General features: G+C 47.0%; 1 protein-coding gene across 2 annotated transcripts in view; it reads left to right on the top strand.

The window, feature by feature from the left end:
- The window catches only part of TGFA (transforming growth factor alpha), a 109,786-nt gene extending 105,104 nt beyond the window's left edge, over nt 1-4,682 (top strand). For both annotated transcript variants that reach the window (XM_043918323.1, XM_043918322.1), the window contains exon 6: nt 508-4,682. In XM_043918323.1, the coding sequence (XP_043774258.1) occupies nt 508-515 (8 nt within the window). In that variant the 3' untranslated portion in view covers nt 516-4,682. The remainder of the gene's footprint in view (nt 1-507) is intronic.
- The last annotated feature ends 7,951 nt before the right edge of the window (nt 4,683-12,633 follow it).

Below are 12,633 nucleotides of genomic sequence, written 5' to 3'. Positions count from 1 at the left end.
AAGATGATGGGTATGCTCCACCTCCAGGGGACCCGGGAGAGACCAGTGCAGGAAGATGTCCAGGCTGGACTGGACTCTGGAGCTGCTGGGGACTGGGTGCACCCTGCTTCCCCGTGACAGGCACAGAGGATACCCTCAGGGCCCAACCATTGAGAAACAACGGCCTTAGAGGAAGCCATTCTGCTGCCAGAGCCCTTGACCAGCTCATGAGCTGCCCACTAAGCCGCTGCTGATGAGGGAGCTGGCTGCAGACCGGGCTGAATCACCTCCAGTTGAATGAAGGCCTTCACACGGTGTGTGTCCCTGTTTCCTTCTTTCCTTTGGTGCTGAAAGCACAGATTCAGGAGCTCCTGCCCCTGTGGTCGAACCAGCAGAATGTGGACTTGACTGCCCAAGAGAATCCAGTGACTTGGGCTGGTGCATCCCCAAGTTTCTGCCCCATGCCAGTTTTCCCAGCCTGGCTGGAGTGTGGCCTGCAGAGCTTAACCTGTTTTTCCTTCCTTCCAGTGGTCTGAAGAGCCCAGAGGAGGAGTTCTGCCAGGTGGCCTGCAGCAGCCAGAGGGAAAAAGGACTTTTTGAGTTCGGCACAGCCAGGGCTGCCAGGCGTGGGTCAGCAGGCCCTTCCTTCTCCGCCTGCCATCGCCTGTGCAGGCTTTTTGTCTTATGTGGGCCTTCCTTCAAAATTCTGTCCAGAACTCTGTCTGCTTGGGGTTATCCGATGTGACCTGGAGAAGAAATCGGTGGACCACAGTTTAAAGACTGGTTAGAAATGAATGGCATGGGGTGGACCTCCTATTTACCTAATGACCTATGTGCTTCGTCATCTGCATCCAGGTGTGTGTAGGTGTGTTCTGCCAGTTACGGATACCAGACCTGTCTCCCCACAAGTCTCCATCGTGCCCGACACTGGAGTTCCTATAATTGTTACAGTTTTTTTCTTATCTGCTTATTGGGGAAAATGGTGGAAAAAAGCGTCACTGCTTTTTGCTACATGAAGACACCAGTGGAGGAGGAGCCATACCAGTCCTCTGTCATGAAACCCTCAACCAGCCCAGTGTCTTCCATGGACATATGATGCTGAAGACCTTCCTGAGCTGTCACCATCCTCAGAGATAATTTATTTATTAGATGGATGATGATTTTATTTTAATCTCTTAAGTCAGTGTAAAAAGTATAAAAGCCTTTTAGACATCTACTTCAATGATCCATGTATTGCTGGCCAAAAAACTAGACTGATTAGAAATGTCTGGTCTCTTTGGGACAGCTAAAACTTGGTGGGCAGGGGGAGAGCACCAGGATGGGTGGAGATGGAAGCAAGGAGGAGTTACTGATGGGAGCAAAGCTTGGGGTTCAGAGGTCATGCCATTTAATACACAAAACTGGTAAATGCCCCAGGATACATTCCTGCTGAAAAGTTAGCAGATCTTACAGTGGAGACCTGTCACCTTATTGAGGAAGAGGAAGAGAGTCTGTGTGTGTATCTACAAGGAGGAAACACAACAGTGACTACACCGCTCTTATTAAACCTATTAACCTTCTGGTGGGCCGTCCGAGAATCTGTTTAGACATGGAGCTTTAGCAGAGAGCAACAGGCATCTGGGGTTGCACCCATGAAAGGGGACCAGTCACTTATTTTCCATGTTGTTACTTGGTTGATTTGTTACTTTATTTTGAAAAGGACAAATTGAACTTTCCTGTTTATTTTTAAGCATTAGGAGAAATATTCCAGTGATTTTATTTTTCTTTTCCATTCAGGATGCTAGGTTTTTGTTTTTTGTTTTAAAACAAAAACTCTTAAGAAGCTGCCTCCATCATGTGAGTCTTGCTTTTCCCTCGGAGAAGGAGAAATTGTTCTCCTGGGTACTTTCCAACCCAATGGGCCTGCTTGTGGGAAACCCCGGTTCACTCCAACTTCATGGTGGAGCTCATCCCTAGGAATTGTTATGAAAATTTGGAAACAGGGAAACAATGAAATAATTTGTAAACTCCTTATGCGAGGGAACTCTTATTCACTAATATTTGAAAAATGGGAGATCACTACCTATTAACCCTTCAGTGCCTCTAGCTCCTCACTTCATGAAAGGGACTTTTAAAATATGTCAAGTGAGCTTGAAATTCCTCCCAGGTCATTTTGTCCTCCTGGAATTCTTCTGCCCAGTACGTCTATTTCAATGCATTTTCTCTGTTGAGGAAATTATATGACCTGTGTCGCAATTCTGGCACTTGTATTGAATGACGCTGTACCCAAAGCACCGAGATTAGAAATGGGATCTGTTCGCCAGCAGTGTAACTGACATAGCTCCTGGGGTCTAGTCATGAGAGAATATATGCTTAAGTTTGCATTCCTTACACAGGTCCTACAGCAGTGGATCTGAGGGCTGGGGCTTCACCCCTGGAGACCGATGCAGTTGACACTGGTTTGTGGACCCCAGTTTGCCCTCCCTTTTCTCATCAGGCTCTCCTGAAAGTCTGATTCCGCTGTAGAGAGACTAACGAAAGTGGAGTGGCATCACTGGTTTTTAACTTGAAATCACATTATTACTTTAGAACAGCCTTTCCTCAGTCTTTTAGAGACTGTTTGAGGTCTGGTTGCCTTTAAAGAGCAAGAACTGATATTGAGACTGTCTTGTGGGGTTTTCTGCACCTACTGGATGGAAGGATCAGCGTCCAGTCTGTAGGCACCTGAGAGCCTTTGCAGAAGGGTGAGGAGGTGAGAACCAAGAACCTTCGTGATTTCCTGTGGGGACTTCACACTTAGGGTCTGTGAATGCTCCAGTCACAGCTCCTGGTGCCCCTCACCCCTTCCAGTGCTGGTACAGCCTTGCAGCGCTCAGGCCCAAATATGTGCCATCCTGGGAGAGTTGCAGGCGGAGGCTGGGATCAAGGCATGCCCGGGTGGACCTTTGTCCATGTCCAGGATGTGAGAACCTTGCTTCTTCAGTGAGTTTTCTCTTAGAAATCAGAATGGCCACTAAGCATTGGATTCCTATGCCATTTGTGGCATTGGTACTTCTTTGGTTAGATATAAAAATACCCCCTTTTCAGGTTAAAAATCATCTTCTATTCCAACTCTGTAGGTTCCCTGTGTTTCTTTGCTTTTTACAAAGCCAAGTTCATTATGATTAGGGACTTGTTCCCAAGATCTGACCTGGTGAGCAGCTGCACACCGGGGGATGGGGAACACAGCTGTTTCCAATATCTGTCTCAGGAGAAATGCAAAACCCCCATTTAAAAGGGGCGGGGGAAGGGAGAGACTGCTTCCAAATCTTCAGTGGAGCCTGGATTCTCCCACTGCTGGACAGGCTGTGACTTCTTTAAGCATGCTGGCAGGAAATAAATGTCTTCTTCTAGATGGAAGGATATACGGCAGCCAATCCTGATCTGGAAGACACATTTGAACACATGTGGTAAATAAGCAAGACTTGAGTTTGCCATTGTGTGCCAGCAGAGGAGAGGGGCAGAATGCCCCCAGAGTCTATTTTCCCATGAAAGAAGATGGTAGAATTGACATCACCCCCACCCACATTGGTGAGGGAGGAGGTGCAACTTCAGAGCTTTTTGGGAGCCTGGTCTATGCAGGTGGAGCAAGTGTCTGCATCTTCAGGTTTCCCAGGTCCAGGCTGCTTCAGTGCACATATACCACTGGCTGCTCTTCCACCGGGTCCAGGCTGCTTCCTTGCATGTGGACCGCTGGCTGCTCTTCCAGGCCATCTTGATAGGAACAGTTCAAAGAGGCTCCAACACTGCTCAGGAGACCCTGATCCCATAGTGGGATCTGGGCTTTGATTTCTCCCAACCTGCTCAGCTGAGGAGGGGGCAGGGAGGTGATTCAAAAGCCCAGGACCAAGGAGGACATCACAAAAACAAGAGGAACACATATGTTTGTTCTTAATGTTCTCATAGAAGACCTGTTCTCTAGCCCCTGATTTTATCAGGCTTTTTAAAAGGTCTCATGGTAAACACACACGGTACTGAATATAATGCCTCTTCCTAGTGTAATAATACTGAAATGTTCAACTTTTCATTATCTTATTATAACAAACCTGATGCTTTTTTTTTTTAGAACTTGTTACTCTGACTTCTGTATATGTTGCACTGAAAAGGTTAATATTTAATGTTTTAATTTATTTTGTGTGGTAAGTTAATTTTGATTTCTGTAATGCATTAATGTGATTAGCAGTTCTTTTCTTTAATATCTGAATTATACTTATTTAAAGAATAGTGAGCAATATAAAATGCAGTTGTGTTTTTCAGTAATGTGTATTGTTGTCAGTTGTACTGTACCTTGTTTGGAAGGATGAAGGAATGAACTTTTTTTTCCCTAAATCAAGACTGAAGCTTTTCTTTCATGAGGTTGGGAGATGGCTGAAGTACATTAAGATTTTTCTCTGCAAATGTGAATGGTGCGAAAAAAAATGGATGCTCTTTTGCAAAATGTGGGAATCCTAAAATTAACTTTAGTTGATCCCTATATGCTTGTAAAAACCAAATTCTCTGAAGTTGTTCTCAATATATACTTCATTTACAGTATGTCCAACAATACGCTAACTAGTGTGGAAGATGAAACAGACAATCCCTGCCCCAAGGAATCAGAATCTGCCTGAGATCAATTGACGTGCAGAAAATAATTCCAGACTCATTCCAGACAAAATACAAATAAAGCCTGAAATTGTAATGTAGAGGAGTTTGTGTGTTAATAGCTGTAATTCTGCACATGTGATCCCCAGACCAGCACCATTGCATCACCTGGGAGCTTCTAAGTAAGGCAAATTTTCAGGGCCCACCCCTGACCTATTAAACTCTCAAGATGTCATGCCCTCTCTACCTTCCAGATGATTCTGATATGTACTCGAGTTTTGAGAACCACGGTGCTATAGGATTCCAGGAAGGGCAAATTCATGTGGGCCCAGAGTTTTTAGGAAAGGTTTTCTAGAGGATATTCAGGGGAAGTGAAACAACACAATTTACCCCTTAGCGTTCAAGGTTAATGGCCATCAGGTAGTACAGCCTTGAGGTAAGGCTCACATTTATTTGTCTCTTCTCAGCCTAATTGAAGAAAAAAACAGGCCTGCCCATCTCCTTCCACACCACTGCTCACACCCACCCCCACTCCCCTCTGCTCACTTTCTAACTGTAAGGACTTGTTCTAAAACTGTCAACCCAGTTCTTACAAGCCTCACTGCACTTAAATTCCCATACAAGCCTCTGCCCTTCTAACCCATGCATGGACCACTGGTGTGCAAGGTGGAGAAGCAGGGGAGAGTGAAACCGTTGCTGTGAGAAGCGAGAGCTAGGTTGCAAGGCAAATCCAGCTCTTTGTAGTGAAGGAGGTGCATGTGGAGCCCGTTGTCCAGGCCTCGAAGGTCTTGGCATTGGTCTCACAGGAAGACAGCCACCCAGGCAACTCCTTGTTCTGAGTGTCCTGTGTGGTATCTGTCCCTCAGCAGAGCCTCTACCCACCTCTGAGGAGAGGGAGGGACAGACCTCTATCTGAACTTGGTGTCCCCCTCATGACCCTAATCAGTCTTCAGGGACATCTCCAGGCCCGAATTCTAAACCACTGGATTTTCTAGTTGACCCCTTTCTTCCCCTTAATTTCCAAGCCTCCTGCCAAGGTTCCCTCTTCCATTTCTGGTGTCTGGTGCACTGGACTATCAAGGTTGGGGGGGAAGGACCTATCCCAGGAGAAAACCCCCTTGAACTTGGAATCAGCCAGACCTTCCATCATTTATCCAGGTGATGTGTGGGTGCTGTTGGCCCTCACGTCAGACCTCTGCTTTGCCTGGTTGCTCTGTGCCCTGACTCCTGCCTGGCCAGTTTTGGGTGCTGAAGTGTGGCCTAGCCTTGCCTGCACTCTAGCTTGGAGCTCCCTGCCCAGCAGCAGCCTGGAATTCTAACCCCAACTCTTTCCCCGTCTCCTGAAGCTCCAACTTCTAATTTGCTCTTCCCAGGACTCACTTCCCAGGTCTTGAGCCTTATGCCTCTGCCTTTTATCCTCAGAAACAGGAAATGACATGCCCATGGTCACACAACCTTGGGTCTAGCAATGCCTGTTCTACTAGGCTAGCATCTCTCTCCCCGGATTAGTTGAATCCTACATCTGTGGGGGTGGAGCTTGAGCATCTTTTAAAATCTCTCCCCATGATTCTAATCCTATCCCTACTGACCTCTGGAATACACCAAGCCCCAGGGAGCATATGGTGTAAGAGAGGGTTGATGCCCAGAGCTGAGATATCCTCCCAGGGCTTGCCACCTTAGTCCATGCTTAAGAATCCCTTAAGACCCAGCAGATGTTAGCCCTGGGGAAACATGGAGGCTGGGCCCTCCTTTCAAGTGAGACAATCTAAAGCAAGGAAGGAAGAGAACACCTGTGGGAACTGGGGCCCCTGAGGAGGACTGCGGGGTGCTTGAGGTTATGCGAGCCTGGACGATGGCTTTTCAGGAGCCAGATTTCAGACATGAGATTAAAATACGGTGACATTTATCCAGAAAATAAAAAGGAGATTGGGGCGAAGAAAGGAAAAAGAAACAAAACCTCTCCCCAGGCACATTTACCTCATGGAAGCTTCAGGCCCTGAGATGCAGTTGTACAAAGTGCCGCAGGACAGGAGGAGCCCCCGCTGCCGGGACGTCCTCTGGGGCAAGTCCAAGCCCACCACTGGAGCCCCTCTCAGGGTCAGGGGAGTGGGGCTGAGAACTGGGCAGGAGAAGGGCTCCACTCCTGAGCTTAACTGCCCCGCGTATTCCAGGGAAGCACTCTCCCCAGGTCTAGAAATGTGCCATCCCAGAAGGACTGTGCTGTGACAAGCTGGCATCATTTAAACCTTGTCCCAGCAGAAGAAAGCAAACAGTGTGGCCCCATCCCTGCAGCGTGGTCTCCCCCTGCCTTTGTACAAGGAGCCCCCCAGAGAGAGCCCAGAGGCCCTGGGGCCCTGTGGCGGAAGGAGGCCTGGAGGCGCAGACCTAGGCGTGGTTGCAGCCCCGCCTGGGGCTCTGTCACCTGGGGCGGTGTTGAGTCTTTCTGAGCCTCCAGTCCCTGCCTGTTTAGCTCGGGGAGCTGTTGAGACAAGACTTATAAACACCCACTTGTTCAGCCTGATTCTTAAAATAAAACTAATGCCACTGATAAACTGTCCAGCTCAAGGGAGGCCACCTCCTCCATTCTCTACAGACATTCAATTCAAGGTAAAAGCAGGCATGGGAGGGGGGTGTATGAAAAATATTTCCAGAGAGCCGATGGCGAAAGGGGCCACGTTCAGAGGGTCATGGTCGCAGGTCACCGCCTTGAGAGGTGGTTAAGGACCCAGAGGAGTGAGGAAGACTGTTCTTGGACGTAGGAAGGTGTTCAGTGTTCCCTCAAGTTGCCGGGCCAGAGGCAAAGAGGTTGACTTCAGCTCAGCAGCGGGTCTTTCTCATGGTCAGAGCCATCCCCTGGACTACTGTGCTCCCTAACACCTAAGTGATCAAGCAGAGACTGGGTGACCAGCAGGGACGTAGGGGGTGCCCTGGTGAGGTACCACGTGAGCCAGAAGACCTCTGGGGAACATCTTCCTCCAGCATCCCGACCACCATCTCCAGCCCAAGAGCCCCTGTGTTATCCCAGCACTCCAAACCTTCACCTACCACGGCACCCTTCTAGAATAGTCTTTGGGAACCCAGACCTAAGCCTCTGTCTTCCCCCTGTTTTGCTGTGGGTCTTGTAGCCTCCTGGAGCTTCTTGGTGATGGAGGGGCATCTCAGGCTCTGTCCAGCCCCCTTCCCTTCTGCCTGCTGGCTTCAGAGTCTGTGTCTTAACCATATTTAGGAGGGTCCCTATGCAGGGATCACAGGAGAGGGCCTTTCCTGACTTCTCCATCCCTAGATGTGCCTAGATATACTGGCGCCTTCCCAGAGCCACTCTCCACCCCTCTCTCTGTGCCCGGCTGTGGACAGCCTCTGTAGGGTTCTCTTGCCCTCTGGCTTCTAGTTCAGCTTGTGGGAGGCTCTGAAGGAGAGATCAAGGTTATTTGTTTGTTTTTACAGTGCAATTCTTATCTGTTTTATTAAATTTGCCTATAGCTGATTTACAATATTACACTAGTTTCAGGTGTATAGCATAGTGAGTTAATATTTTTATAGATCATATTCCATTTAACCTAGATAGCATATTAAAAAGCAGAGACATTACTTTGCCAACAAAGGTCCGTCTAGTCAAAGCCATGGTTTTTCCAGTAGTCATATATGAATTGTGAGAGTTGGACTGTAAAAAAAGCTGAGCACTGAAAAATTGATGCTTTTGAACTGTGGTGTTGGAGAAGGCTCTTGAGAGTCCCTTGGACTGCAAGGAGATCCAACCAGTCCATCCTAAAGGAGATCAGTCCTGGGTGTTCACTGGAAGGACTGATGTTGAAGCTGCAACTCCAATACTTTCGCCACCTGATGTGAACAACTGACTCTTGGAAAAGACCCTGATGCTGGGAAAGATTGAAGGCGGGAGAAGGGTTCGACAGGGGATGAGATGGTTGGATGGCGTCACCGACTCCATGGACATGAGTTTGAGCAAGCTCCAGGAGTTGTCGATGGTCAGGGAAATCTGGCGTGCTGCAGTCCATGGGGTCGCAAAGAGTCGGACACAACTGAGCGACTGAACTGACTATCAGGGAATTCCCCAGTGGTCCAGTGGTTGAGACTTTGCCTTCCAATGCGGAGGGGTGTGGGTTCAATCCCTGCTCAGGGAGCTAAGATCCCACAGGCCTAACAGCAAAAAAAAAAAAAAAACAAAACCCAAAACTGAAATATAAAACAGAAACAATATTGTAACAAATTCAATACAGCCTTTAAAAGATCCGCATCAAAAAAAAAAAAAAACTCATAAAATAATTCCTACAAAATAATGGCCACATTTCCTTGTGTTGTATAATATATTCTTATTGCTTATCTGAGACTGAGGTGTTTTATCCCCCCTTCCTTCCAGGGCTTCCCTGGAGGCTCAGTTGGTAAAGAATCTGTCTGCAATCCAGGAGACCCGGTTTTAATCCCTGGGTTGGGAAGATCCCCTGGTGAAGGAAATGGCAACTCACTCCAGTATTCTTGCCTGGGAAATCCTATGGACAGAGGAGCCTGGTGGACTACAGTCCATGGGGTCACAGAGACACGAGTGTCTAAACCACCACCCTTCCAGTTCCAGTGCTGTGTTTCCAATAATTACACCCCAAGCCCTGGGCTCCCAAGGCCCTTCCTCCTCCCAGCTCTCATCACACTTCATTTACACAACTTCCTCCCCTTGTCCCTTCAGCTTTGAGTGGTAATGGTTCCCCACAGTTGCTAGTTTTAATTCTGCCAATCTTGGTCCCCTCAACCTCCACCTCTTGCTCTGTAATTTCTAGGAGTGCTTAACCAGAGGCTAAAAATTCAAATGCCACCAGGAGTGACGCTGTTAATCTGAACTAGGGCAACTGCTGGGTGGGAGCATAAATGTCCATGAGTAGATTGAACCTGACATGGGAGGTGGACATTGGGATAAACTGGGGTGCACAGGCCTCTTCTGAAAGGGGCGATCATGTCGCAGTTCCCGCCCGTGATGAGTATCCAGCAAGGTGGTCTGCTTTTCTATTTTTTTTTTTTTCAAAAGAAGCAGAAAATCTGGACTTTTTCATGAAATATTTCCATTTCTAAATATTGCTCAAATTCATAAACCACCCTGGGGCCCCAACGAAATCTGTCTGCAGGTCACCATCCATTTGCAGCCTTCACTCTCAAGCTGTTCGCTTGTCTGCCAGGCCCCTTCGCACCTCTCTTCATTCACGGTTCTCTTTGCTAGGAATGGCTTTTTCTGCTTCTTGGCCTGATCAAACTTGTGGTCCTTCAAGAACAAGCTCACACCTCACTTTCTCTCTGGAGCTTTCTTGAAGCCCCCATGCAGCGCCTTCCCTATGCACCCAGAATACTTTGTACATGTTAATATTCATGTTAAGACAGTCATCTCACTTTGCTGCCACTGTTTGTTAGCAAATTCTCCACAAGTTGTCCTGTGCCCAGGATCATCTTGTGTCCCAGGTCATGAGCTTGTCAAGGTCAACAATCTCTTTCCTATACATCTTTGTAGCCTGAGCATTTAGCCTGATGGCTGAAGCAAGGTGATGCAATAACTTTTTGTTAAGAAAGACCCTCAGATATACAGGGCTTTAGTTGGACCAATGTCTGTCTCTGGAGGCAGGAGACCAATGTCATGTGGGCTCACTGGGTCCTGTGGGGCTAGGTTATCCAGACCTGGTGTTGGACGCTGTGCTACCGTTAGACATCTCACAGGTCAGATAGGTCTTGGGTCTCTGGCTTCCTATCTATCGTAAGAGCTTTGATTCTAGGCAAACAGACATTTTCTGACCAGTATCTTACCATGAACTTTGTCACAATCCAGGTGAATTTGACAGGAGTATTTTCCCCCCAGGTTTATAGAGATAGAAATGACATATGACATTGTTTAAGTTTAAGGTGCACAATGCAATGATTTGATACACGGATCTATTGCAAAATGATTACCACAGTAGAGAAATTAACACTTCCACTCCCTCACATGGATACCATTTTTGTGTGTGCACTGAAGACATTCAATATCTAATCTCTTAGCAAGTTTCAAGTATATAATACAGTATTTTTAACTATAGTCACAATGCTGTACATTGTATCCCCAGAACTCATTCATCTTGCAACTGTGAGTTTATATCCTTTGACAAACTTCTCCCCGTTCTCCCCCCACTCCACCCCAAGCCTTGGGCAGCCCTACTCTGCTCTGTTTCTCTGAGTTTAGCTTTTTAAGATTCCACATATAAGTGAGGGCATACAGTATTTGTCTTTCTCTGATTTATTTCACTTAGCATAATGCTCTCAAGGCTCATCCATGTTGTCACAAATGGCAGGATTCCCCTCTTTCTCACGGCTGAACAATATTCCATTGTGTGTACAGGGTACATCTTCATTCATTCATTCATTGGTGGACCCTTGGGTTGTCTCCATAGCTTGGCTATTGTGAATAATGCTGCAATGCACAAGAAAGAGAACCAAATTTCATTTTCTTTAGTTATATACCAAGAAATAGGATTGCTAAAATATGTGGGTGTTCTGCTCTTAATTTTTTTAGAAAAGAAAGTTTTTTATTTGCATTTCCCTGATGATTAGTGATGTTGAGCATTTTTTGTGTGTGTACCTATTGGCTGTTTGCATGTCTTCTTTGGAAAAAATATCTATTCAAATCCCCTGCCCATTTTTGAATCTGATCGCATTGAGTGGCATGAGTTCCTTAGGTGTTTTGGGTATCTACCCCTTATCAGATAGATGGTCTGCAGATATTTTCTCCTATTCCATGGGTTGCCTTTTCATTTTATTCTTATTTTACTGTGCAGAAGCTTTTTAGTTTAATGTAGTCCCACTTATTTATTTTTGTTTTTGTTTCTTTACTTTTGGGTCATATCCAAAAAATTATTGCCAAAAGCAATTCAAAGAGCTTTCTCCCTATGCTTTCTTCTGAAAGTTTTACAGTCTCAGATCTTACATTTAAGCCACTAATCCATTTCAAGTTAATTTTTGTGAGTGTAATAAGATAGGGGTCCAATTTCCTTCTTCTACATGTTTTTATCCAGTTTTCTCAAAAATATTTATTGAAGAAACTATCTCTATTGAGTATTCATGGTTCCCTTGTGAAATATTAGTTGACTGTATAGGCAAGACTTTATTTCTGAGCTCTAAATTCTGTCCCATTGGTCTATGTGTCTACTTCAATGTGACAGGAATTTTTTAATCCTTTACCATTCTACTCTCTAGGTTAGTCCCATACAAAAGAGTAGAGCCTTTGGAGAATGTTCACTCTCTCCATGGCTCCGTTTATTTTCTCAGGATAGTCTGTACCCAGGAGGCTTCCTTTAGGCTAGTAAATTAACTACTAGGCCCTGAGCCCTGTGAGCAGCTTCTGACTGGAAATGAGAAGATATGTATAGATGAGAGGACAAAGAAGGGAGGGGTTTTATCCTAAGCCTTTAGTCATTCTTGAGTTTGTCTGTAATATGGATGGAGCAAGCTTGCAGCATGCAATGAGTGGTATGAGACACTTGGCCACTCAGTCAGTTGTCAGCCTCACCGTGGTCCTGACAGAAGGTTCAGTGAGAGGTGGGTCTCAGCCTTCTCCCCAGGGCCCTCCAGGCCCCACGCCTCAGGCCAGCGAGTGAGCTGGGGGCCCCGGGGACAGGCTGAGGGCTGTGTCCTGCAGAGCTCCAGAGCCCTGGCCATGGCTGTCCGTTGGCCGGGCCCAGACCTCGAAGCAGCTGAATCTCTCCCTCATCCCCACCACTTCGACCTGATGGTGGTGATAGTTTCCAGGAGTGGCAGGTTTGCAGGACCCAGCCCCTGTTTGGGTTGCCTGAGGAGCCTGAGGGCCAGCTGAGTCCTGGGCGCCTGGCTCCCTCAGTGAAGATGGCTGGGATCTGGGGAACCTGGCCTTGAGATCTGCCTCCTCAGCCAGGCCTCAGCACTGGCGGGAGGACCCAGACTGGGTGCTGGGTGAACGCTCTTGGGCAAGGTAACCGGCCTGTGCAGGGATCCCTCCTCTTAGCCAGGACATGGACCTCAGAGGGTGAAAGTTGAGTCTTGGGACCTTGCCTGTTT

The sequence above is a fragment of the Cervus elaphus genome, chromosome 11, assembly GCF_910594005.1.
Source record: "Cervus elaphus chromosome 11, mCerEla1.1, whole genome shotgun sequence".
Lineage (NCBI taxonomy): Eukaryota > Metazoa > Chordata > Mammalia > Artiodactyla > Cervidae > Cervus > Cervus elaphus.
Note: the sequence above shows the minus strand (reverse complement) of the source record. Positions and strands in the feature narration are given on the sequence as shown.